The sequence below is a fragment of the Desmodus rotundus genome, chromosome 6 (genome assembly GCF_022682495.2).
Source record: "Desmodus rotundus isolate HL8 chromosome 6, HLdesRot8A.1, whole genome shotgun sequence".
Taxonomy (NCBI): domain Eukaryota; kingdom Metazoa; phylum Chordata; class Mammalia; order Chiroptera; family Phyllostomidae; genus Desmodus; species Desmodus rotundus.
In genome coordinates, this window is record NC_071392.1 from 114,003,715 (window position 1) to 114,031,240 (window position 27,526).

Below are 27,526 nucleotides of genomic sequence, written 5' to 3' on the forward strand. Positions count from 1 at the left end.
TGTCACTTAGTACAATACGCTCCCATAGAACAATAATTTTAAATTGATCCCAACGGCACCAGCTGGTAAAGGAAAAGTCTAGAGCACGAGTAGGGTACAGGGGTTGAAAAGCATGGGCTGTTGATTTAAATGAAGGGTCAAGTCTCAATTCTGTTCTTGGCTGCATGATCCTGGACTTGTTACTCGATTTATCTAAGCCCATTTCCCCATCTGTAAAATGGGGTTAATAAACATCCTTACCTTCTGGAGGTATGATGAGAATTAAATGAAGAGGTATTTGAAAAGCATTTACGTAACACAATTACTATCATTACTGGAAGAATCTGAGGATTCTAATGATCTATCCCACAAACAACATAAAACCTTAACTAGCGAAACACATGGCTCATCTTTCTCTGGCATATCCCTGACTTCAGGGGGAAATCCAGTTTTGGTAACCCGACACGTTCCTCACGTCAGGACAGTCAGGGGTAGACTGCCAAACTCTCAAAGACGAGACAGGAAGTCTTTAAAGAAAGTAGAAACTGCTAACACCTTTATGAAAAACAATGACCAAGACCCTAAAGTTCATACCCTCTGAACTAGTAATTCCATTTCTAGGACTCACTGAGGAAATAAACAGAGATTAAGATTAATGTGAAAAATACTCAGCCTAACCACAGTCACGATGTAAAAACTAGAACGCTAAATGTCCAAAAATCGGGGAGAGAGTAAACAACTCCAGCATACCCACAGAAAGGAGCAGCATACAGCCATTACAGGTAAGGACTGAGTAACTCCGAGAGAGTGAATGACACTCAAAAATACTCACAATATGAGGTTAAGCTGAAAAACCGCACAGAAAAGTAAAAGAAAACAGCCAAACAGTGGCCTTCTCTGAACGGAACTATTACCATTTTTTCTTCTTCTAGTTTTCTAAATGTTATGCTGTTAGCATATATAGAAACAGAACATGTTTGTGTTCTTTTTTTTAAAGATTTTATTTATTTATTTTTAAAGAGAGGGGAAAGGCGGGAGAAAGAGAAGGAGAGAAACATCAGTGTTGTGCACTTTTTTAAAAATCATTACCTCTCTGCCAAATTTCATTAAACAGAAGTTCAATAAAATTGTGGCTGAGATGGCACTTGCTTGACTTTGGTCTTGGAATAAGAAATGCCACTGATAAGTTAATATAGAACTAGAGCGATTCTGACTGTCCTCAAATAAAACACTTCGAATCTAAATGCAAGAGCGTGACTGGAGACGGCAGAGCTAAGCCACAGGCCCCAGGGCGCAGTCTCTACAGTGGGAGACCTTGGACTTGCAGGCCAGGAGAGTGCTCTTTTCAAGCAGTTCCTTTCAGAAGTGAAACCAGGGCAGGGCTGAGAAGAAGAAACGGGGCAGCCCTCACATCAAACCTGAACCTGGGTCTTCTGCAGTCAGATACAGACCTGCACATTCCTGAAGGACCTGCAGGCTTTCCTGGACAAAATTCTAGTGAAGTTCTCTTACCTGAGCACAACTGTTCGATCTTTGTCAGATTCAACTGCAGTGACTCATTGATCCAGGCCAGCATGTCATGTCGACTTAGGTTGTCGCTGGTGACCGACGTTGAATATACATTCACTGCCATCTTCTGCAGCGCATGAGGAAAAGAGAAGGGTGTGCGTTATTATGAAGCATGCGAGGAAGAACAATCACTTCCTTCCTAGAGAGTCACCCACAGCAGGCCTGTGGGAACGCGCAATTTTTAAGCCTCACCTTCTTCCCAAAGAGGCCCAATCAGAGACACCAACTTTCCAGCCGCGAGACTGGAATAAACGTGACCTGACATGAACTGCCCAACAGCAGCCTGCCTAAAATTTAGGCCCCATTTCAATGTAACTGGTATAAAATGTTAAGGTACAGGGACCACTAAGTAAAGGGAAGGTTAAATGCTTTATGAAAGGAGGCTGATGCACAAACAAGAATGCTTCTGTTTAGAAAACATGGGTCAAGCTTACCCATTAATACAAAAACGTTTACAGCAGTATTCTTCAGATAGTGGGCTTTTTATTAATTCCTCGTTATAGCTGCACTATTTTCCAAACTTTCTTTAAGGACCATATCCACTTTATAAACAAAAGTAACCTTTTCAATACCCTAAGTACTACAAGGTGGTGGCAAATAACCTTACAGTGAAGAATCTTTATTACTAATTCTCTGTTGAGCCCACCTGGAGACAGGAGGGCATCTGAGAGCCTACTAAGTGCCAGGGCATCACGAACACTTGTCATTTAACCCTGACAACTCTGCAAGATTCACTTGATTCTCATTTTATAGATGAGGAGTTTCAACATAGAGACCCTACAAACTGGCAGCCAAGCCTGCCCAGCCCCATGGTCCACACTCTTTCCCCAGCCTAGAAAGTGCTACCCCTCACCCTTCTGTCAGGCTTTGAAGTTCAAAACACACACAGAAGAAACACATTAACTTAAAATGCTATTAAATGTGGATGCCATCATCACCCTCGTTCAATCTGCAAATGTTCACCAAGCACTGCTTTGGGGAACAGGAAACAAGACAGGCAGGAAAGACAAATGGCTTGTCTGCAGAGTTCACATTCTAGTAGAAGTCTAGAAGTCGTCTAACGGACCAAATACACAAAATAAGTGTCATTTCATACTGACCTGAGGCAATGGGGGTGAAGGGAATGTCATCACAGAAAGCCTCTCTGAGTGACATCTGAGCTTAAGAACCAGAAGATCTGGAAGAAGGGTGGCAAAGGGAGGGCAGGAATAGAAGTAGGAAAAGCAGCGAGGAAGCCAGATCATGTTAGGACTCTGCAGGCCATGATGAGGACTTTGGATTTTAGCCTCTGTTAAGTGTTGTGAGGTAGAATCAAACTCGCATTTAAGTTTGAAAAAGATCACCCTGACTGCTGGCAGAAAACACTGTGGGAAGGGAAGACTCAAGCAACATGAGACAAGGACAGGCTAAGCCAGATCCAAATGAAACCCAGGGGCAATTGCCATGAGGACACACCACTATGAAACACTGGATTTCAGTGAGCACATATTTCTCATTTCATAAGACACCAATGTTACCAATGGAGTGGGGGGGGATTTGGCAAACGTGGAACCCTCATAAGACCCCATGCGGTCTTGGGCACTTCACTCTGTGTCCTCACACCCCACACAGCACTTGGCAGAGTGCCTTGCACACAGTGGGAGCTCAGTGAATGCTACTTGTTTTCAGGTTGGCAAGACAGTGTTAGAGTGAAAAAAACGTATCTGCATAAACCTTTTTCAGAAAGTAAACCTTTAATACTTTTAAAATCTTAAACTAAATTATAAAACTGTGTTATACAAGAAGCCTGCACATTTTAGCTCCTGACTCCACTGGGAAATTCATTCCCATGTTACCACTGCACTTCATTCAAACTTCTACTGTCATTATCTCTTCATTTCTGAATGACTCCAGGGCCAGATTTGGCCAGAAGGCAACTTGCTCTATGAAAAGAGCGAGGATTTCAAGCAAGAAGGAACTGGATTTGAACTCGAGGATGTCATTCATTAGTTCTATGACTTTGGGCAAGTTACTTAACTTCAATGCACTTTAGTTAAGAGTTAATCCCACTTACCTGAACAGGAGACGGCAAGGTTTAGATGAGATAAGGTACAGAAAATATGGGGCATGCTATCTGACACAGAATAGGTATTAGGTCCAGGGCAGGGAGAGACCTGGTCTCATTCATCCTCCTCCTCCAGGGCCAAAAAAAGAGACCTGCCACCACCATCTCTCATGTGGATCCACTGCCACCACATTCAAATTAGTCTCACTGTCTCAGTCTGTGTTTACAAGGCAGCCAGCAATAATTTTCTGAATCACAAATCAGATCCAGCGTCTCCCTGTTTAAAATCCCGGAATGAACGAATAAATGACATGCATACTGTATGCAAAATGCTATTATCAGGTGCCAAGAAGAGATATATTAAAACAAAAAACACGGTACCAGGCTGAGCATTTGTAATCTATTTTGGCAACACTCGTACATACATCAGGTATTATGTATGTCATGCTACCAGAAACTGTAAGCAGCTGGCTAAGCCAAGTGTGTCTCCAGACCACACCCCAGTTCTGAAAACGTTATGGCCTTTCATCATCATGTAATTCAAACCTCCTTCATTACCAGTGCATTAATACCTGGTCCCATGTGCTCCGCAAGCGCTGCACCCACTACACAGGTGGGGTTAGGCACCCTGTGGATGTGCAATAAACATCCACTGACTTAACCAATTAATTGGCCCTTCCAGGCAATCAAAACAGAGTCCAGACTGTTTTGGAGGAAGCTCACCCTTCCTCCACAATGATTCCATTGCTTGGCCTCAATGGAAGACCCCATGATCACCCCGCAAACCTCACCCTTAAATGACCCCTTGAACCGGGTTTCCGACTGCCTTGAAAAAGCGTCCTCTTGCCTCCCTAGCTAGCTCTCCTCCTTTAGCAGTTCTCCTAGAAGATTCCCAAACTCCTTTTGATTCAATGCTAGCTGCTAAGCACCCTATTACGTTCCAGACACCATACTGAGCATTAAAGAAAGGGGGGAAGGAGATGCCACCAGAAAAAAAAGCGATGTGACCCTGGATAAACACCTCACCTTCCTGGATCACAAATGGCTCACCTGTAGAAGGTGAACAATATCTTCTGCACAATACAGTAATGAGAATTAAAGAAGAAAGCCTGGAATCAGGAGTCACAGATGTGGGCTCTGCCACTTGCTGTACATCATAAAGCAAATCATTCCTCCTGTAAGAATCTAAGCCCTCTCATTTATAGAATGAAGATACTATCTCTTAGAGACAGAATGATAGATCAAATGTCATAATGCCAAGAACTTAATACAATGCCTGATACATACCAAGTACCCAAATAACAAATAATAATTATTACTAGTACTCTCAGAGACATCCCATTAGAAGTGAATGCCAGGCCTGCTGTACCTTCCTTCAATGGGCCTCAGGACCCTCATCCCCCAAATGGAGCCAAAGCCCAGCTCTGCCCTGTAGCACCTCAGGGCAGCTCTGAAGCAGGGACTGGAAAAGCACTGTTCATATATATAGTCTTCCTACTAGTTATATGAAATTACCTTGTCCGTGTATGCATTTCCTCATTTCCTACCTGTCTCCCCACCCCAATGTAAATAGACTCCTGGGGTGCAGGCCTTTGCCCTCTTGCTGCTGAGTGTATAGCCCAGTGCTTAGCAATACCTAGCTCCTAGTAAGCGCTCAACAAATACCCAATGGAAAAAGGACTCCACTGAGCTGGCTTGGTTTCTGCCACTCACTGTGATAGAGTTTTTGGTACCTAGTATTATCATTGTTCCTATTTCACAGATGAGGAAACTGAAACCCAGAGAGTTCAAAGCACCTGCCCAAAGTCGCATAGCAGGAGAATCGAACCCAGGTTTGAAAAAGACCCCTAACTCTCAACCATCAAGCAGCACGCCTCCTGCATTGGTGGTTTTCAGAGCTTACAGCAGGGCCCACTTCAACCACACAGACCCCCTAACCGAGCTGGCCACTCCGAAACCTCCCGTTACCTCTGTCTGGGTTCCACAACTCGGCCACGACCCAGAAGCCCCCACGCGCTGTGGGGCAGCCCCGCTTCCGGCCCAAAACACCGCCCCCGCACCCCCCCACCCCGGCAGAATGGAGAGCGCTACCCAAGCCCAGCCCGCGCGCGCCGGGTCAGGGCCCCGCCCTTCCCCCCACCGGCCCGAACAGTACCGCCGCGAGGAGCGCCCCGCGCACCGCACGCAAGGCCCGCTGGCCAAGGGCTACCCGGCCGCCCCCGGGCCGCCCCCCGCCCCGTGCCCGCTACCCGGCTCACCGGCTCTCGGCAGAACCCCGTCTACTGCCTGTGCCCGGCTCCGGTTCCGTCTTCGTCTCGTTCAAACCGTCCGACCCCGCCCGCCCGCGCAATGACCTCACACGCTCCCCCCGTTACGCGACGACGTAAAGGCTCGTTAACCCCCGCCGGCTCCTTTTATAGAGACTCGGCGCGCTCTGAAGGCGGAGCTCTGCCTTTGATCGACGGCTGAGACGCCCATGGGGCGGGACACCAAATGCTGGGGGTGGGGGCCGGCTTGATGAGGCACATGGTCTGCCACAGCCAATGAGATTCTGCCCCGGGCCGGGTGTGACTGCATAGGAGGTGGGATCCAGTTTACAAATTCTCCCCCGGTAGCCAGAAAAAACAAAAAAAATTGGTTTTACAATGAATTTCTCCAAATGTAGGTTATTAAATAAAGATACTTGATAGGAGCTTAGAGGACTTCAAAATGTCACTTCAAAGACATTCCGTAACGCTATAATCTCATCATCCGTTTATTTCTTGTTAGTATGAAATCATCTTGTGTATGTCTTTTTGTCTGCCTTTTCGTTAAAATACCACGGAAGAAAAAAATCTTCTCAGTCCTTTTCCACCTGTGTCCTAGCCCGATACATGGATTCTTAGAGATTTGCTGAATGTATTACCCCCACTTTACAGAAGAGGAAACTGAGGCTCAGTGAGGTTAATTGGCTCAACATCAGAGGCTGGTTCAGGTTTCGAGCTAGTTTCCTGGTCTAGATATCATCTATTCACACGTTCAACAGATATTTATATTCCCTGGTCAATCAGGTCCTAGGAATTTGATGGTGATCAAAAACCAGAGAGCCTCTGAGCTCTTAAAAGTTTCCAGTCCTGCAGGGTAGGCACAAATCATTATGATACAAATCACTGTTTGATTGCCAACTAGACTTACTGCTAGCTAGGCAGGAGCAGTATTCAGCAAGGGCGATGGCACCTCAATGCATGGAGTATGGTCCTGGAAACTTCTTCTGGGCCAGGTCTCTCCCCCAGTTAGTTGCTGAAGTCTGGGGAGATGTTCAGGAAAGATGGTGGGGTGAGGAGCTAGGGCAGGAGCTATTTACCATCAGCCTGGAGGCATTTCAGTATTTTAACCACAAGTACTGCTGGTTGTCTCTCTGGTATGCGGTGCTCCAAGAGTACATCACAATGAGACCTGACCTCACCTGCATAGTGTAGGAAGACCTGATACTTGCCCTAAAAGATGAGATGTTAACCGGGCAAAAGGGTTAGGGTAGGAAAGGGCAAACAGGAGGATACAGAAACAGCCTTGTGCCCAATAGTAGTAATATTAGCATTATATTGAATTGATAGGAAGTATGGATAATCGAGAAAAGATTTTCAAAGTCACTCAGGAGTATCTTTACTCCATTATCCATGTTTCATATCAAAATGTGTCACCCTCATTTTATACACCAGGACATTAAGTTTCCAGCAGGCTAAGTGAATGTCCTAAGCAGCAAAGTTCAAATCCTGACGCTGCTAGGAGTTAGAATTAAATGAGATGTGTAAAGTTCTTTTCTCAATTTTTATATATTGATTTTAGAGACAGGAAGGGAGAGAGAGAAAAAGCGAAACATCGATTTGTTGTTCCACTTATTTATGCATTCGTATGTGCCCTGACCAGGGATGGAAACCCCAACCATGGTGTACAGGGAAGACACTGTAACCAACTGTACTACCCGGCCAGGGCTAAGACGTGTAAAGTTCTTGACCACTCCTATCCCATACTAGTATGTGCTTAATAAATGTTAGTGATTTCTGAGTCCCTTTTGACTTATGTCAATATTCAATTAATGTCCATTATTGTCAGCATTACCTAAAGGCCATTTTAGCTGGGCAGCAGGACGTTAGTGTGGCAGATGAGATCAGTGGAGAAACCCAAGTCAAGAAAAGCATCAAGCGCCAGACTAGGAGTTTGGGCCTGGTTCTGGAGACACAGAACATCGCAGGAGGTTTCTGAGCAAGGGCCTCCAAAACAAGTCATCTCCCTTGGGAGAGACAGCTCCCAGACAGGTGAGAGAGGGGCAACGGCCTGCTCAGAGTACATTCTGGTCCCTGAGAAAGGGGCTAGTCAAAGTTACCTGGATCAGATTAAGCTTTGTCTGCAAAAGGCCAGAGGGTAAAATGAAAAAATATGCACCTTTAAGCAACTGTTTTAATATGTAAAGTCATCTCATTATCACAGAAATTGTGAGTCTCCTCTCCAAAAGCAAAATACCATGACTTCAAGGACTGAGTTTTCCAAATGTATGACAAGTTCCCCCTTTTTTTTTTTTTCAATCCTCACCTAAGGATACGTTTAATGATTTTAAAGAGAGAGAAAGGGAGAGAGAAACATTGATAGCACCCAGTCCCGGGATCGAACCCACAACCCAGGCATGTCCTCTGGGAATTGAACCAGCAACCTTTGTTTTGGTGTATGGGACAGTGCTCCAACCAAGTGAGCCACCTAGCCAGGGCTATGACAAGTTTCTTGAACTCAAAAATGCTGTTGGAAGGTCTCAGCTGCCTAGAGGACCTCGAGCTCATGAAGGAGACAACTACAAAAATAAGAAATTATAATACAGAGAGCTTTGTGCTGAGATTGAGTCTCCCATCTATCCACAGGGAAGGAAGGCTCGGATTAGGGAATGGCTCCTAGTCCTGCTTTGGAATGGGAGCCAAGAAGACTTCCTGAAAGAGGTGAGAACCAGAGGACTAGGCAGGGAAGGGGGAGAAGGCTGTTCCAGTCAGAGAACAGCAGGTTCAAAGACTCAGAGAAAGCAGTTACCAAGTCTAGTAATGCCGGCTACGGTTTTGTTTGTACAATGCAGGGAGCTCAGGATGATCCAAAGGCTGAAGAGCACAGGGAAGTTTTAAGGCCTGGAGCACCAGGATTTATAAATACACTGTTGTTTGTATACTTCACAATTAATCAAGTTTTTAAAAAGATTTTATTTATTTATTTTTAGAAAGAGGGGAAGGGAGGAAGAAAAAGAGGGAGAGAAACATCAATGTGTGGTTGTCTCTTACGAGCTCCCTACTGGGGACCTGGCCCACAACGCAGGCATGTGCCCCAACTGGGAATCAAACCGGTGACCCTTTGGTTCGCAGGCCATAACTCAATCCACTGAGCCACACCAGCCAGGGCACAATTAATCAAAAGTTTTAAAAATAAAAAATAACCAAGTATAATGTGTGATTCTGGAATAGATGTCAAAATGTTTATTTATTTATTATACTTATTATTTATTTCTCTTCCCCTATCAAGGGCTGATTGGAGCAACTGGAAAAACATAAATAAGGTACGTAGACTAGATAAAGCAGTGAATGAACACATTACCTGACTGTGATAAACGTACGATAGTTATGTAAAACAGTGTTCTGGTCTTTGGCAAATACACAATGAAGGACTTCAGGGTAAAGAAACATCATGCCTGCAATGTAATCTCAAATGGTTCAGAAAAAAATGCCCATCACCTAAATTCCTCACACGTTAACATTTTGCCACATTTGTTTTGTCGTCCTCTCAAATGGGACTACATCAAACTAAAAAGGTTTTGCAGAGGAAGGGAAACCATCAACAAAATGAAAAGGCAACCTGCTGAATGTATATTTGCCAATGATATACCTGATAAGGAAGTAATATCCAAAAATGTTTAAGAATTCATGCAACTCGACACTGAAAAAATCCAATTAAAAAATAGGCAAAGAACCTAAACAGACACTTCTCCTAAGAGGACGTACAGATGGCCAACAGGCATGAAAAGATGCTCAACGTCAGTAATCATCAGAGAAATGCAAATTAAAACCACAATGAGATATCACCTCATACTTGTCAGAATGGCCATCAATAAATCAGCAAACAACAAGTGCTGATGAGGTTGTGGAGAAAAGGCTAACCCTTGGGCACTGTTGGCAGGAAAGCAAATTGGTGCAGCCACTGTGGAAACCAGTATGGAGTTTTCTCAAAAAATTAAAAATGCAACTGCCTTCTGACCCAGTGATTCCACTTCTGGGAATATATCCAAAGAAACCTGGAACACTAATTGAAAAGAATATATGGACCCCTATGTTCATTGCAGTGTTATTTACAATAGCTAAGATTTGAAAGCAGCCCAAGTGCCCATCAGTAGAGAAGCGGATAAAAAGATGTGGTACGTTTACACAATGGAACATTACTCAGCTGTAAAAAAGAAGGAAATCTTACTTTTTGCAACAGCGTGAATGGACCAGGCTAATAATATGCTAAGTGAAATAAGCCAGTCAGAGAAAGACCAATACCATATGAGTTCACCTACATGTGGAATCTAATGAACAAATTAAACAAAATAGAAACAGACTCAGAGATACAGAAAACAGGCTGATGGCTATTAGAGGGAGGGGGGTTGGGGGGCTGGCTGAAAAAGGTGAAGGGATTGCCCTCGCCAGTGTGGCCCAGTGGGTTGGAGCGTTTTCCTGTGCAATGAAAGGGTGTGGGTTTGATTCCTGCTCAGAGCACATACCTAGGTTGAGGGTTTGATCCTAGGTTGGGGCAAATACAGGAGGCAACCAATCAATGTTTCTCTCTCTCTCTCCCTCTCCCTCTCCCCCCCTCCCTCCCTCCCCCATCCTCTCTCTCTAAAAGCAATGAAAAGATGTCTTTGGGTAAGGATTAAAAAGAAAAGGCAAAGGGACTAAGCAAAAGAAAACAAAACAAAAAACCCCTCATAAACACAGACAACACTATGGTGATTATCAGAGGGAAAGTGGGGGGAGGTGGGAGGTAGAAGAGAGTAAAGGGGGGATAAATGGTGACAAAAAAGAGACTTGACTTTGGGTAGTGAACACACAGTACAATGTACAGATGATATATTATAGAATTGTACACCTGAAACCTATGAGATTTTATTAACCAATGTCACTCCAATAAATTCAATAAAAATAAAAAATAAATAAAAAGAATAAAAGAAAATAAATTTAAGAAACCCATAAAGTTAAACAGAAAGAAGGAGGGAAGAAAGAATGTAGAATGGATGGAGAGCAGGAGGGAAGGTGGGCGGGAAGAAAGAAGGGAAGGAAGCCAGGAAAATAGGCAAATTGCACCCCAGGCTGTAAAGGGTGGCAAGCAATTTTGAACTCCAGCAAAACAAAAAACAAAAATACACATACAAAAAAAAATGAAAAATGAAATAAAGAAATAGATGCAGGTGAGACCAAGGAGAAACAGGAATAGAACTTGGCTTCACACAACAGATTCCACCTCGCACCTGCTTTACCACTAGCTGCATAGCCTTGGGTTTGTTATGGGGCCTCTCAGTCTCCATGCTCCTACCTATGATCACGGCGGTCACAGCATCAGGCCAGGGCTGCTAGGAGGGTCCTCCAACAGTAACAATAAAGCAGTGTATTTGCTCAGCACTTACTGCCCGCAAACATCCTTCCATGCATTTCCCTGACACCGAATCATTTGATTCATTCATCAGTCTTGAAAAGTTGATATAATTATCCCTGTCTTACAGTTGGGTAAACTGAGGCACAGAGCTATGAAGAACACCTAAGGTCACAAGTCAGCAGGGGGCGAGGCCAGAATGGGCACCCAGCCTGGCTGCAGAGAGGAATCAAGGCCCAACCCAGGCCTGGGACGCAGGATCACTCAAGGAGTAGCAGTTGGCAGGAAAACTGTAGGAACTTAGGTCCAGTGGGAGACCCTGTCTTTTTGGTGCTGACCCCGCCCCCCAGCCAAAGAGCTGTGGAACTGTCCAGAGGCCAGTCCCTGTACCCCCAGGCAAGATCCTGTCCACCCCCATACACCCTCCCTAAAAAGGAGCAAGGAGCCCCTGGGGAGGGAGGGGGGCATGGTGATGGACACTACACCAGACGCTGCTATTGCTATAGCCCAGCTCCCATGCAGCACTTGGGGGAATACTACCCTCTCCTTCCTTCTTAAGACTTTATTATTAATACATTAATAAATATTGGATGTTACTGTCACCACTGGCACCCAGTCATTCACACTGCGGTAATGGCTTGCCTTATCACAATACCATCCATTGCATGTGAGGACCTGCTGCATGCCAGGCACCAGGCGAAACACGTTACCCAGATCATGCCCTTGAACCCTCACAGCAGCCCTAGGAAGTAAATAGGATTTACGATCCCCACCTTTTAGAGATTGAAAAAAAGAAAAAGAGACACTCCACGAGTCGCGTGCCCGAAGTGACCCCAGCAACAAGTCAGACCCTGGATACAGCCCCAGGCAACTGGAAGATTGCTTAAGAAAAGGCTTACGTGTGATTAAAAATCCAACCCATCCTCCAGCGTGGATTGTTCATCACCTTCTCCCCTCTGCCACTGAGCCTGGGATCACTCGGATCGCAACCTGGTCATCTTGAGAAACCACATAAAGACCTGCCCTCGCCCTGGCTGGTGTGGCTCTGTGGATTGAGCACCGGCCTGCGAACCAAAGGGTTGCCAGTTCGATTCCTGGGTTGCAGGCCAGATCCCCAGTAGGGGGCACACAAGAGGCAACCACACATTGATGTTTCTCTTCCTCTCTCTCTCTCTCCCTTCCCCTCTCTCTAAAAATAAATAAAATCTTAAGAAAAAAAACCCAACTGCCCTCACAAAACAGGTCTCCCCGAGTCTGACCCCACAAGCAGACCAGGGGCCCCTCACCTGGAAGGCTTGTCCATCTCTTCTCTTGGGGTTTTGAGGCCGGGGCTGTTTATGTTGCTTCATCCTGTCCTGGCATTTGGTGCAGCACTGTACACAAGATGGCTTAACAGGGAAGCCAAGGCCCCTGGGGGTCTCAACACCTCAGAGAGGAGTGCCTGCCCAGCTTGCTAATTGCCAATTGTCTCACCATAGCAACTCACACCTGGGCTGTTCTAGCCCAGCAGCACCTAAAAACATAATTGGTTTCTCATTCTCCACTCCAGCTAGACTTTATGGCACACAGCTAACTAGGATTATAGCCGATCTCGCATATGAAGAAAACAGAGGCTCAGAGGTGCCAAGTCCAACTGAAGCTCAGTTGATACACTACATGCGCATCCCCCTTTTACACATCTTTCTCCGTCTGCAACGCACCAGCTGACCAACATCAACCTCCAGAGGGGTACTTAAATCTTCATGGGCTCCTGTTCCCTGACCAGGATAGAGGCAGCAAGACAGGGGGATTATGGCATACTGGGCTTGGGACACCTGGCTAAGTGATCTCAGGTAAACCTTAAGACTATGTAGGGGGGATGCAATGTTAAGCTTACAAAAGCAACAGACACATGCTCCTCCCAAAGCGCTGAGACCAAGGGCAGCTATGTTAGTCATGGGGCCGCTACCAATCGGTCCTTTCCCCGGGGCCAAGTCCATCTTCTGCATGTGACTGATCTGCAACCTGACAACCTGAGAACCCCAAAGGCATAAAGAACTGGGAGAGTCAGCTCCGCAATTTGAGTCATTAATCATCGTGATCAGCTTCCCAAGAGCTGAAAAAATTGGAGATGGCTGTTTCAGACATTGAGTTTTTAAATCAACTCAGATACTCCAGTTACTCATTTCGGGAACCAAGGTTTAGAAGAAACCCATTCATTAGCCCATGTGGTGTCTGGACCAGAGGCATAGAATTCGGAGTCTCCACTCCACACTCAACTAACTGGAAAACTCGAGGTGGGGCCCAGAAACCTTTGAACAAGCCACCCGGGGAATGCCGATACACTGGAGCTTGGATACCAGGGCCCTAGACCTTGGCCGCTTGGGGTCATCAGGGCATTCTGCACCGTGCCTGTTGAATGACGTGACTGACCTATTCCAACCACCCGGCTTTGCACGTTAGCCAGGCCCGCCCATGCCCCGCCCATCTGACCTGCAAAGGAACAAAAGGGACACCAGACTGTTATAGAGAAATACTGATTTTAATTCAACATAAAGTAAACTCTAGGCATCTTTCAGCCTAAAAAAATAGCAAAACTGTTGAAACAAGGCACAATTTTTCCCCATTCTTGTTACGTGGCTACGATTACAAAAAAAGTTTTATGAAAATGGTAAAACAAAAATAGAAGTCAGGTTGTTTTTCTTTTAAAAAGTGTATTAAAAAATTCCCACAAGACTTGTCAAAGTTACTCCTTATTCTACAAAATAGCACCAGTAAGATGACTAAAAGGTGTTAAAAACCATTACAATGGCATTTCTGAAATGCAGCTTGTCCGACCTCCTGTTATTCCTAAAAACGATTTACCATGGAATAAGACTTTAAAATCTCTGGAGGGAGGGTTGAGCTTTTATTGCAATTTCCCCCCTGCTATCTCTAAGATGAGGGGGGGCTGTGCTTCTGCCCTGGCAGTCACTGCTTGAGTTTAGAGAAAGGCTGAGGAATCAGGGTCACACTTCTAATATGGAGGCACTGTGTCTGCGGAAGTCTGGAGGGTGCATTTGGGAGGGTCCTTAAATAAGCCCCCCCCCTTTCATCCCCACACAAGGAAGAGATAGCAAGACGCCATACCTGCCGGCATGTCAGCTTATGACCCAAGCCACCCCCTTCCTGAGCTCCCAGCAGGGTTCTATTGCAGTCACCGGGAGGGATTTAGGGAAGGCTGGCCCTGCCTTTGGGTCTGTGGGAAGAAATAGCCCTGAATGTGGTAAGGTCATCCCTGCGGAAATCATCGTTAGTGTGGAAAATACTCAGTGGGCCCCAACAGCGAATGCCAGCCCTTTATACTGAGGCCTGGGGAATGTGCTGGGTAAAATTCAAGCATAACAAAGGACATCATTTCCTCTTCTGCCCTAGAAAAAGTGTCCTGGCCCCTTAAAATGTCCCTTAGTTACATGTCTAACACTGCACACTCCTGGAAACAAGTTGCCACAGACATTTGAAAGAAAAGTCTTGCAGTAACTGTCTTGGGTGACTTTTCAGCCTTAACCTGAGTATTGGAGAGCTGTTGGCACTGTGGTTTTGGTACATTAGCCATTGTTTCTGAGCAGTAAACCCAGGAGGGGGAAAAAAAGCCATCTTTACTAACTACTTCAAGTTTCAAAGTTTTAGGAGAAGACAAAATGAGCACCATGTTTGGCCACTCCAAGCAGCCAGGTTGAATTGTGCGCAAGAAGGTGGCACCTTGGGCTCCCCCTGCCAGGAGGGTGTCAGGTGGCTCTGGCGGGGTACATGGTGCAACCCCACACAGCTGAGCTGAGGATGGGCAGAGCCTGGGGTGCACCTCCTGGGTTCTGGCTCTGCCCCATACACCCCAGAGCCCCAGAGTGCCTGGGGGACTATTCACAGGCAAAGTAGTCCTTCAGGGGGGCGAAGAGGTGTCGGATGACAGGCACACTCCAGGACCTCCCGAGCAGCTTCTGGCGGGCACCACGGCCCATGTTGGACACGTCCGTGTAGTGTACGGGAAAGCCGAAGATCCTGGGGGGCACCAGAGTAAAAAGACAGGGAGTCAGAAGTGCCACCTCCAGCGTGCTCAGTGCCTCTGGGGGATCCTCACCACGGCCAGCGCAGCACCGCCCTGTCTGCCCTTCGTCTGGGTGCACCAGGCCTCCGTAGGAGGCCTCTCCTTTTGGGGGGAAGGCACTATTTTTTTCCTTTTCTTAAAAAAACCTCTTAATTTTTATTGGAATTTAAAACTTACAGAAAAGTGACAAACATAAAATAGTGCAAATACTTATGTGCCCTTTACTCAGATTCACGGGTTGATGTTTTACCACATTTCCTTGTCATTTGCACACGAGCCCTCTCGTGACCCCAGAGGTCAGATGCACAGTTCTTCAGAACACAGATGTTACCAATGAGGGCCTGGCTCCTCCATGAGGGCACCTGTTAGGTGCTTCCCAGCACTGCCACCGTGCTCCTGGCACATGGCTGCTACTCGAGGAACCTTTCTCAAATGAATGAATGAACAAATGAATGCCAAGACAGCCAGCAAGAGACAACAGTGTATCTGTCTTCAAATCACAAGATGTGAGAAGTTCAGCAATTTCCTTGTAAGGAACAGAGACGCTTGCAAAACACAAAGCTTATTTTCAGCCACTGGCTGCTCAGGCGATTTGCACAAGGACCCCGAAGCGTCCTGCATTCTCTTTCTCTTTTCAAACCCAGTTGCTGAATCAAAAGCCAAGCGAGACTTAACGGCAGATGGCAACAAAATATACCAAGACCCTCCTGTGTGGGATTTTACCAGGTCTGGTAAGAGGTTACAGATACCCTGGACCTTATTCTTACCCAGGTTTACCATCTAAGACTAAAAATGACGCCACTGTTAAGCGGGTATTAAGAAACAGGCAAAGTTGCAACACCTCAGGGCTCTGTCTTAATTTGTCTACATAATGACGCCATCTGCACCAACCCATGTATCACAGGTCTGGCCCAGCATGTTAGGCTTGAGCCTCAAAATACATTTAACCCATGAACAGCTGGAAGGTGAGGGGTGCTGACTCCCCACCTCCAGGCAGTTGAAAATCCAAGTATAACTTTGAGTCCCCCAAAATATAAGTACCGGTAGGTCACTGTTGACCAGAAAATTGACTGATGTCATGAACGGACACTTTGTGTTTACTTCGTGGTTGTAAGTGATAAAATAACACAAGCATCTACAGAAATATTATTCACTTATGGCAGACCTAACTTTTCCTTAGTTTTTTCAATATTTCTTTCCAAACTATGTGATTCATCAAGTTTTTCCCAATTGTTGCAAATCTCCAGGAAATTTTCCAATATATTTATTGAAAAAAATCAAATCCACGTACAAGTGGGCTCACACAGTTCAAAGCTGTGCTGTTCAAGGGGCCGCTGTACAAAATAATCCACAGCGCGAATGGGCAAGGTTACCCAGTTTGTTTCTACTCATTGGGACTTTCATACTAAGAAAATTACTGTTTAGTAAAGATTAAAACTAGCTGTAGAACTGAAACATCGGGAATGAAGAAAATACTCTGTATCAGATCCTTCAAGACATAGCCAAAAAATGTAGAGGAACAGTCATAGCCCTTCTTACATTTTTAACAAAAAAGTTCTAACAAAAATAAGAACAAAATTAATGAGAAAAACAAAAGAAATGAAAAATGAAACCAGAATAGGAGACCTGGTGCTCTGAATCAAAATCAGTAAGCTACCAACTTAGCCCAACAAATAGAGGAGGCACGCCGTGGCTGAGCAGGGAGCAGCTGCAGAAGACTGACTTGGCAGGAACCTTCTGAGAAAGAGCAATGGCATGCCAGTGGGGTTTTCTTTAGCTGCTTCCGCTTTACGTCCTAGAGTCCCGGCACGTTAGGGCAGGCGGACACCAGGCCAGCGCGGCCAACGGACAGACGGTGCTGTCTCATGACCTCGTATTTCAGATTCCTCATCACCACCACCCTTCTGCCATTTCTGGTAGGAAATGAGGACTAACTCTGAGAAGGTATTACTCCCCGCCCTACTAACACAGAAGGTCAGCGGGCCCATGTAGAATGAAGGCAAGCAAGCCCACTTGCGCTGCTGGCCTTAACCACACTCCTTCCCCTTCCTCTCTGTCTGCAGTGTTTCCCTCTCCGCATGCAGCCTCGCTCACCTTTCTAGCTCAGTGCACCACAAAACATCTTCTTTGCCATTCATGACAACAGGGAAAAGTTGGTTTTTCCCCTGTCTGATCGAGTTCGACTTGGTGGTTATTGTCTGTACTTTCTTTAACTGGAGAACAAAATGACATCATGGAGTGAGCACAGAATGAAGGGTTCTGGTTGGGTCAAGGCTCACAAGCACCTAGGGAAGAGGGGAGTAGGGGTGCAGGTCGGGGAGAGAAGGTGGCAGGTCTGGGATCCCGGAAGGAGTAAGAAAAAGAGAGTTGGAAGGAGAAGAACATTTTGTGCTTCCCACAAACACCAAGAAGTTAATGCACAGGAAGGACCAGCCTCAGAGAGAACAAGAGATAAAAATGTGACCATGAATGAGATCACATGAGTGCCACAGAGAACACCAAGAGTTACTGATCAAGCAAGATTAAGCAAAGCATAAAAATCCACCAAAGATTATAGTCAACCAAACCAGGGTTTTGATGAACCTTATTGTTAACATTAAGAATTAAGTTTATGGACATCTTAATATAATTATCTATGCCTTATCAGCAGATAATTTTTTTTCCTTTGGCAAAAGCATTTACTCATTTCTTGGGAGGACCAGCTGACATTATCTGTATCTCTACGGAGTGTGCATTCACAGCTGGAAAGTAGAGTTACCTTTTCTCATACAGTGATTATTTGTTTATCAAGGATCTCTCCTACTCCATACTTGACAGACAGGACAGAACAATCATGTGGGGAAAGAGGCCCAGCACCAGGGAGTCACATGGGGGGGAGAGGCAGGAAATGACACCAAGGTCAAGTCCCTGCTGTGGCCACATCTTACCTTTGCTGTCCTATTGAACTCCAAGCAGTCCTGCAGCTCGAGTTTATCATTCTTTGATGCTATCACAGGCCTGGGAACAGCCAAAACCCATTACTTTCTACCGTTTGTTAATGGGCCTCAGCCAGGCACCTCCCAAGGTGGAGTGAGGGCGTAAGGCTGCAAAATGTGCTCTGGCAATGGACTTGCTACAAATACACAATGACAATCAACCTGGCAGGAGCACAAAGCTGTGTGCCAAAGCCAAGGACAGACTAGGCCCTTGAAGGGGCAAGCCCAGTGTCCAAAAATGAATGCTCCCCTGTCCCAAATTTTAATATGAGTCAAAGCCAGGTTCCCAATGAGCAGAGCAGGATGGGGGAAGCACACTGAAGCGTCAGTAGACCCCTTTGATCCCAGCTGCACTGCTGAGTGGTGACCTTGAACAAGTTACACCAGGGAGCTTGGATGAGATCTTTGTGGGTCTACCTGCTACAACGAGCACTTCAAAGCTGTGACTGGGTGGCTTACTGCTGGGGATGGAGCCACAGGAGGCTGAGGACTAAAAACAAGTGGGTGCAGGTAGGAAGGACAGGAGGTGGTTGACAAAGCACTAATTACCCTTGTAACTTTCACCATTAAACCTGCGAATGCAGAGAGAGGCAAGCCAGTGCCCAGAGGGGGGACAGAACTCCAGAAACAAAGTGGTTGAGCAGTTACAGAGCACCAACCACCAGGAGCTCTGAGTGCGCCATCGATCGACATCTCGTGTAAGGAACTTCAAGGTCACAAACAAACCAGACCTGAGAATGGAAGTGGTTTCCCCAACAGGAGCCATTGAATGCCACCAATGGAATGCCACCACATTCCATTCTCAACCTTTTCCATTTCACGGCACACGTAAACAAGTTACTAATATTCTGCAGCATACCACAAAATACATCTTTTACCAATTAGACAAAAAAAAAAAGGCATTATTTTGATTCATTCACACCAGATGGCTATTGTTGGGTTGGCTGTTGTCATTTTTTTTATTTGATAGTCTAAGGGAAAAGAGGTCAGTGCCCCTGACTAAAGTCAGGTATTGCATGTTTTAAAATTTCTTGCAGGCACACTGGTTGAAAATCGCTGCCCTAGACTCATCACAGTCTTCCTTGACTTCACCTTCCACACTTCCCATGCCACTCTATCCCGATTCCCAGATCTTTCTGTGAACCCAAGGGAGCTGAGGGACCTGGGGAAAAGGACACAGCATAGCCCTACCTATGTTGATTCTAGGATTTAGATCTAAACAAACGAAGGCTTTTCACCTACAGCCTGGACGTGGCTCTGTGGCCCCCGGTTTATGCTAAGTCAATATTCTAGAATCCTGCAGAGCCGGCTACAGTGCTACAGCTTGGTTCTTATCACAATTCAGGCAGAAAACTTGGTGGCATCTTTGCCAAGGCTTCTTTTCGTCTCACACCACAGTACATCCTGCGCGTCAGCGAATCCCGTAGGTCCAACGTTCACAGTATCTAGAATCTGATCTCTCCTGCTAAGATCCACAGCACTCCCTGGAGATGCAATCCCCTGGGATGCATCGTGTACCACAGGGCACCTACTGGGGCGCCACACAACAGTCAGCCAGCTCCGTTCTCTGAACAACCTCTCACATGTCTCTCCATTTCTGCCCTCATCCCACTACTACCTAGTCTACCAGAAACCACCATGAATTTAGGACACAACTCCTCAGCTTAAAACTGTCTGAATTCCCAAAGTAAATCTAAGTGGTATCGCGACCCACAGGCCCTACATAACCTGGCCCATACTTCTGCGTTCTGTCCTCCCTTCCCGGCCTTCCCCAAATAAGGAACACTGTTCTCTGAACTGGTCTTTAAATTCCCTGCCATACCCTTGCCCTTTTTTTTTTTATCCTCACCTAAGGATGTTTTTTTTTAAATTGATTTTTGGGGTGGGGGAGAGAGAAACATCGATGCGAGAGAGAGACAGCAATCGGTTGCCTTGCATACACGCCTGCCCCGGATCAAAGCTGCAACCCTTTGGTGTACAGGGTGGCACTCCAACCAACTGAGCCACCGGCCAGGGCCCCTGCCCTCTCCTCTTTTTCCTAGAATGTTCTCTGAGATAACTATGGCGCCATTCCTACTTTCAGGTCCTTGTTGGAATGAGAAGCCTCCCTACCAGCTCTCCCAATGCACCCCCTCCAGCCCTGAAGTCATTTACTGTCTTCTCTCCCCATCCTCCATTGGCATGTCAACTCCATGAGACAAGATGGAACTCTGACACATTAGCAGCAGGTACAACAGTGAGAGCTCAAGTGTTGACCGAATGAGCCCGTGTCACCCTGAACACGGCACTGCACCATTTGACTGATCAGCCAAATAAAAATACAAGATACAAAAAAAAAAAAAAAAAAAAATCCTCCAGGCTAGTCTAGCACCTTCTCACCTCTATCCACTTTTTACTAAATGACAAAATTAATGCTTCAAACACTTCCTTCTAAGGGAGAATACTTTCGGGCTTAACTCATTTGCAAGTCTGGGGTATCACATTATTAACACATTTTGGATCTTAATTAACACACCACACATCCCTGGAACCACATATAGAAGATAATTAATCCTCCGTAACTTGCTTTGATGAAAAATTGGGAAACGCTCTTGGTTAAGAAAGACCAAGGGAGACAGGCTTTGGGCTACCGTAGTCATCTCAGCTCTGCCAACTGCTTGGTCACCACAGGCTGGTCTGGGGGCTCCTTCCTCTCAGGGAGAAGGACATGTCTAACCATCTCCCTCCATTTCCCAATAGGACAGGCAACAGGGAGAAGAGGATCGGCCTGGCTGAGAAGACGCCCCTCTGCGCCAGCGCTCAGCACTGGAAGAACCAGGGCCCTGGGCAGGGCAGGAAACAAGTTGGAGCAGATGGAGGCATCTTGGCCCTGATCCCCAGGTGGTTGTCAACCCGCAACACCAGGGGTTGGTCTGGAGCCCAGGGTGGGGCTATTTCTGTCTCACAAGAGTAAACCTGTCAGGGCTCACACCATTAGCTGCATTTCACTTGGCTGTTACCTGGCCCTCTCGGAGCCCCTTGTTACCTGTTCATCCCAGGCAGGTTGCCCCAGAAGTAGCGGGCCCGGTGAGCAGCAGACACTTTGATGGCGTCAATCATCACTGGATTGCACTGTCAGGAGAGAGAACAGCAAGCTGCTAGAAGCACACCTCAGAATCCAGGTAGCAGCCAGAGTGAGGGACTTAACCTAGGCAGGTGGCAGGGCCGCTTCCTGGCTGTGGGAGACATATGATTCCTGCCAGCCAAGGGACCGATTCCCAGCAAGATCTGGCTGGAGGTCTGGCTAAAGGACCAATTCCCATATTAATGACGAGGGAAGAGACCAGATCCGACCTGCAGGTTCTGAGAAGGTATGCCCTGGGGCATGCCAGATTGTTATGGAATGTACAGGCGGCAAAAACAATCCGGTGAGCCGAGCTCCTGGCTGTGGGAACACAGTGCTGGCAGAATATGCCCTGTGTCACCCCCATCTGCCAGGTTCATGCAGCAGGAGAGAACTAACTAGCCGGTTCTAGAACCTCTCTAGCAGAACTCAGGCTGTAAAGCTTTGGGGAAAATTAAATAAGGAATGTGTATAAAAAATACTTAGTACAGTGCTTGATGCATATTAAGAAGTGGATAATGAGCTTGCCTGTGGCCCTAAAGAAGCAATTCTCAGAACGAGGATGAGAAAAAACTCCCTAGAGTAAAAATGCTTAGTCGAATCTTGTGAGGCCTCCAAAACTAAGTGATGGTTTCATCATCTCTGACCTCAGTGGGTTCAAGATGAACTTAGAGATCAAATCTGTTTTTGAAAATATTTGAACCAAAAGAGACTGAACACAAGACAAAAGGGAATCAACCTGCTTTACTCCGTTACTCTCAGAACTAGCCAATCCTTCTATCAACGACCCAGAAGTTATTCCCAACATGGAAACACCCGCCACCCCTTCCCCACCCATGTAGTCTTTCCAGTTAGGACCCTAGGTTCCCTCACCTCCAGGAACCGAGAGATGTCCCTCTTGTCGCCAACCTTCATGGCTACCACATTTTCAAACATCCAGAAGAAGGGCCGGTCCTCACCCTCCTTGGGACGTGAGTAATTCAGCAGGTGGTAGAACTCGAAGAAAAGTCGGCCTGTGCCCTCTGGACCCACAAAAGAAGACGGATGGCTGGGGTCACGCCCATCGGCCCACCCTTTACACTGAAACATATTTGGGTTCCCAGCCATCACCTGACTGAGGCTGCACCCTAGGGCCCCTCCACCTGCAGTCCTCCAGACTAAGGACACGAGCACTGAGCAATGCAGTACTTTTACGTATCTCTGGGGACTGGGGATTCACAACGTGGCAGGGGCGGAGCTGACAGGTGAGCCCGGCCAGAAGCAAACAGCTCCTCCTCAGGCCACTCCGGGAGCAGCACTCAGGAGACACAGGGTCATCTTGGAACATCAAAATGTAGGGATACTTACCATACAGGCCTTTCCTGGCAGGGTTCACATTCGAGAGATCATTACACGGGCTTCCACCAATCACCAAGTCAAAGGGACCCCACTCTTCAATCTGGGAGAGAAAAATAGTCTCAGGGGCAGGGAGGCAGTGAGGATGGAGGGACTGACTGCCTGGGTCACAAGTAACCTGTCAAGAAGGGACACCTGACGTGACCTCAGGTTCTTTTCCCACAACCCAGGGCATGGGGAAGGGGACCGCATGGTTGTGAGAATGTGCTGGGCTCAGGGCCCGGAGGAGGCGAGGGTGTCACAGAGCCCCCAGGGGTGCAGGCTGCCCTCACATTTTTCTTCGTGATGTTCCTGACATCATTCACATATTTGATATTGCCTTCGTGCTTGACAGTGCCAACGGCGATGGACTCTTCGCATACTTCAGAGGCGACGTACTTCTCTACTTTGATGCCCAGTTCTCTGAGGACCAGGTACCCTGTGGGGTTGGGGAGACAGAAAATGCACCCAGGGTCACCCTGCCTTCAGGGATTCCAAGTCCGGTCCAGAACTTAGACCAGACCCGACAAGGACACAGTAGCTCTCCGTGACCCACGCACATGGCACTGAAACTGCAGGCTCTCCAGGGCATGGACTTTTGTGAAGAACGTATGTAGTTATCAACCGGTTCAGCCCGCTGGTAGGGCCTACTAAAACCGACGGGTCTACAGCCAGTGTCGCAGCACAGTCAAACGCAGACACGAGGACAGGGATCTGCACCAAAGCCACGTTTGTTAAATAACCTCAAAGTCTGGGGACAGTGACCGAGTACCTTTTCTACTGTGGTTTACCTGTGCCGGCATAGACAGGTCTTTAGGACCCAACAGGGTGGGGAAAAGCAGCAGCTGGTCCTGACCTGAGAGTCATTAAAAGCTGTCAGTGTTTTGGGCGGGTGGACACTGGTGGACACACACAAGGACAAAGGAGGACGTGAGGTTAAGTGCACAGCAGCGCGTCCCCACTGCCTCCGCTCTGGTCAAAGGGAGACATTCCTAATAATACATCACAGGGCACTTTTGAGGACTAAATGAGTTAAATCAGGTAAAGCTCCCAAGGATGACATGCATGTTGGCTATGCTCATTCTACCCATGTGGAAACCAGGGGAATGGAGATATTAGTAGGAAGAGTTGTCCATTAATCTCTCATATATCTATACTCATAGAATAAAAAGGTAACTTCCAAAGGTACCTGCACTTAACTAAAAAATAAACTACAACAGCTAAAATATGTCCATATGACTTTAAAAAGGACCAAGATGGCCAGGTAGGTGAACAAGCCAGTGGTTTTTTAAAACAGGTAACAGATAGATAATCCCAGGAGTCTTGCTTGGCAGTGAGGACAGACACCTGGACCAGGTGAGCATCCCAAGGTGAACTCCGAACTCACCTGTGGCAATCCCATCAAACAGGGACAAGACTCGAATGGGCCGCCTTCGGGCTGCAGGAATCGCAGGGTATAACTTGGGGGCTTCCTGCCAGGTTAGAGAAGGTTATGGAGGTCATGGAGGTGAAGGTGCAGGGGGAAGAAGGGTCATCCTCTGGGAAAGGAGTGAGCTGACCTTGCTCTGAGGGATTCAAACCCTGTGTTTTGCCATATCTTAGCTGGGATCCCCTCTTGAGTTTTGGCACAGACTGGCCATTCTACCCTTAAGACATGGAAGGCAGAGACTCTCAGAGACAGATGCACACACACGAAAGGACACATCACCCGGCAGAGGAATGACCTGGGGCCTGCCACACAGACCTGGAATATCCACTCCCACTACAATTAAACCATCGGTCACAGGCTTCTCCTCAGCGGGCCCTTGAAAAATACGTGGAAAGCCACAGAGGAGGGGAGGAAAGAACACTGGAGAAGCCCGAGGACCGTACACAGAACGTGCCAACCAGCCGGGTCTCTCAAGTCTGAGGTGCTCAGTCAGTCATTTGCACAATGGACCTTTCCGTGAACTCCTATCAACAGACGTCCAGAGTGCTCCGGACCCCTGACCCCCTGGGGTGGGTGGCGCTGGGCGCAAGAGCCTGTGGCTTACATATTCGAGCCCCGTGTCGCTGGTGAAGAAGGACTGCAGGCGCACGTTCCAGTCCTTCCGGCGCTGCAAGACCCCGTGACAGCGCTGAGGGAGGCACATGTAGCAGCTCCAGGGCTCCTGCAGCTTGGCATCTGCTGCTGTGCCCGTGCCCACCAGCACCTCCAGGCACTCCACACAGAAGCACCTGTGCCCGGGAGCAGAAAGAACGGAGGCCTTCGGCATAAGGTCTTCCTCCTACACACCCATCCCCTCCCCCACGTAGACAGCAATGCACTGCCTAAAACCTTCTCAGGAACCCAGTTGCTCCTCCCATGGGCTGGAAGGTCCTGTGGTGTGATGTGAGCTACCCTAACCTCTTCCTTGGATACCTGCACCCTCAGTCCACAGGCTCTGCACAGAAACCATCTTCCCCTGTAGAGGTGGCTAATCTCCAGGGAGCCTTGCACACCCTGCTCCCCACCCTCAGACGTTTCTGTCTTAAACAGATGAGAATCACAATCCCTGCAGAGTAATGACTGAGCCTTGTCCCAGGTCTCTTTGGCTCCCAGTCCCTGTGCCGGAGATTTCTGGGGCTGTAGGAATCACGGGTACAACTTGGGAGCCTCGGGGCGCAGCTGAGTCTCACCCACGCTGAACGCTCACCGGCAGCAGCTCGTGTTGCTGCACAGGAGCAGCTCGCGGCCCTCGCAGCACACGGTGCAGTAGGACTGGTAGCCATCGTCGTCGTACATGTAGAACAGCTCGAGGAACCGGTCCTGGCGGCCAGAGAGAAACACTGGTGACATTGGAGACCAGGGACCCCCGGGCCCCACTTGCTTGCTGGCTGAGGCCCTAGGACGCAGTTACAGGGCAGGTCACTGGTGACTTGGCGCCCTTTACAGGAAGGAGGGGCCAGGGTGTGAGCGCCGCTGCAGATGGTCTCCCGTGTGGCAGCACCTGCCCTCGGAGTGGAGGGTGCGGTGATGGGGGCCAGGGAGGGATTCACTAGGACCTTCCCGAATGGCTACATGCAGGCGCTTTTCTCTGGGACGTACAGGGAAGTCATGGAGGCAGGAAGGGGCAGGAAAGTCAAGGATGGGGACAGGACTTACCCGGCATGTCTGGCAGAGCCCTCCCTCAAAGAGAGGGTGGAAGGACACAGGGTTTTTCCTACCACAGGACAAACAGCTGTCTGTAACAGAGACACACACGCAGCTTGCGACGGTTCGGGGCCCAATGCCAGCTGCTGAAGCCTTGGGCCTAATGTCCATCATATACTCCACACTAGCAATAAACCAGGGACTCTTCACACTTTATTCTTTCCAACAAAGCTCCCAAGCTACCACCCCCACTCCAGACGTGGGGCACGACACCGAGCACAGGCCCCTCCAGCACAGGGACAGGCTCGGAAGGCCTGGCACGAACATCTTTGAGACTCTTTAAACACTAGGACTTAGGACAGTTCGTGGTGACACCAATTTGCTGTCATATCATGAAAAGACTTATCCACGAACTCACTCTACACACAGCTGGCCACAGCTGCAATTTCAGAACCCAGGTCTTTAACTGCTAGGCTACTCTGGCTTCCCTTCACATCAGCAGGTCAGGACTGATTCGCATCGCTGACCAGTTGGGCAGGGCCTTTAAAATTCGAAGTCCAGGCATCCCCACCACCAAGCAGACAGATGGGCAAAGGAGTCTTTGGGGACGGGAGAATCACGGGCCAAGGTTCCCAGGATCGCCACGGGCTGCTCCAAACCCAAGCTTTCCCTGTGGCTGTCTGGGGCAGGAGCTAGATTTTTTTTTTTGCCTAGCCAGCACTAAGTAATGTTCAATAAAATTTTACCGAAGGACATTGGGTGGAAGAAGCAAGGGAGTCCATCCTTCCTCACACCCTCTGAGTCCCATTAGAAAACATTTTGGGTGGAGTTTTGATTCCAGTGGCAATTCTCAGCTGGGACAAAGGGACGAGAGTGAGCTGAGAAAGTGACTGTGATGAAGTGTGTGAGCCTTTCACCTCAAAGCCGGTCCAGTGCTTGTTTGGGAAGGCGCACAATGCCACAGATCACGGTTTTAGGTTTGGTTGGGGTTCTCCTGGCCAAAGGAGCCTAGTACCCGTTCTGCCCTCAGCCCACCCTTCCTGCTCACTTAGGTTAGGGGCAGAATCAGTCTCAGCAACACCCAGGCAAGTCATTCTATAAAATGTAACTAACAACTGTGACGATGTCCACACTGGAACCTGAAGTCAAGGCACAGAGCTCCGGGCTAAACCCCAGTGGGGTAGACAAGCAAGAAAGGGAAGCAGGGAGGACTGCGAGGGAGAAAACATTACCTTCCAGACTACTCCTGTTGTTGGCAACGTCCAAAGCCATTTGCTCTGTTGAGAAAAGAAGGTGTGAGATGGGGTCAGGAGCCCCTACTGATCAATTAGGCTGGCCCCGGTGCTGAGCGACCCTCACAGCCTGGGCCACTCCTGGTAACGGGTGACAACGGTGCCCCAGCCTCCTCACCCCCACAATTCACCTCGACTCTGATCTTCTTCTCCTCGGTCTTTGCCATTGTTATAGCAATTTGTCTTGAGGCGCTTGGGTGGGGGGCAGTAGTCAGCGGAGGTGGTCGAATCGTCAGCTGCGCGCCTTCGAGTCTTGTTCTCTGTGAAAGCGAAGGAGATGACAGCCACGGCTGGTAGGAGGTGCAGGGGGAACATGGGCCTGGGATAGGACCATGCTGGGCCCATGGCAGGGGTCCACACTGGGGGCCATATGGCCCCACTAT

At 47.8% G+C, this 27,526-nt stretch overlaps 2 protein-coding genes across 6 annotated transcripts in view; both read right to left on the reverse strand.

The window, feature by feature from the left end:
* Window positions 1-12,588, reverse strand: part of MAPRE1 (microtubule associated protein RP/EB family member 1) — a 34,566-nt gene extending 21,978 nt beyond the window's left edge. The window contains exons 1-2 of one of the 2 annotated variants that reach the window (XM_024559571.3): window positions 12,511-12,588; window positions 1,492-1,615 (exon numbers count right to left, since the gene is read on the reverse strand). In XM_024559571.3, the coding sequence (XP_024415339.2) occupies window positions 1,492-1,615; window positions 12,511-12,573 (187 nt within the window). In that variant the 5' untranslated portion in view covers window positions 12,574-12,588. Of the gene's footprint in view, window positions 1-1,491; window positions 1,616-5,850; window positions 5,970-12,510 lie in introns of those variants that run through there. The other variant, XM_053926460.1, reaches the window with a different exon arrangement.
* Window positions 12,589-13,829: 1,241 nt separating this feature from the next.
* DNMT3B (DNA methyltransferase 3 beta) overlaps window positions 13,830-27,526 on the reverse strand; it is a 39,191-nt gene continuing 25,494 nt past the window's right edge. For 2 of the 4 annotated variants that reach the window (XM_045194863.2, XM_024559734.3), the window contains 13 exons: window positions 27,275-27,403; window positions 27,084-27,128; window positions 25,864-25,943; window positions 25,415-25,527; window positions 24,773-24,956; window positions 24,127-24,211; window positions 23,033-23,178; window positions 22,713-22,803; window positions 22,239-22,387; window positions 21,288-21,373; window positions 18,215-18,284; window positions 17,382-17,500; window positions 13,830-15,241 (listed from right to left, as the gene is read on the reverse strand). In XM_045194863.2, the coding sequence (XP_045050798.1) occupies window positions 15,100-15,241; window positions 17,382-17,500; window positions 18,215-18,284; window positions 21,288-21,373; window positions 22,239-22,387; window positions 22,713-22,803; window positions 23,033-23,178; window positions 24,127-24,211; window positions 24,773-24,956; window positions 25,415-25,527; window positions 25,864-25,943; window positions 27,084-27,128; window positions 27,275-27,403 (1,439 nt within the window). In that variant the 3' untranslated portion in view covers window positions 13,830-15,099. The remainder of the gene's footprint in view (window positions 15,242-17,381; window positions 17,501-18,214; window positions 18,285-21,287; window positions 21,374-22,238; window positions 22,388-22,712; window positions 22,804-23,032; window positions 23,179-24,126; window positions 24,212-24,772; window positions 24,957-25,414; window positions 25,528-25,863; window positions 25,944-27,083; window positions 27,129-27,274; window positions 27,404-27,526) is intronic. The other 2 variants (XM_024559733.3, XM_045194864.2) reach the window with 1 other exon arrangement.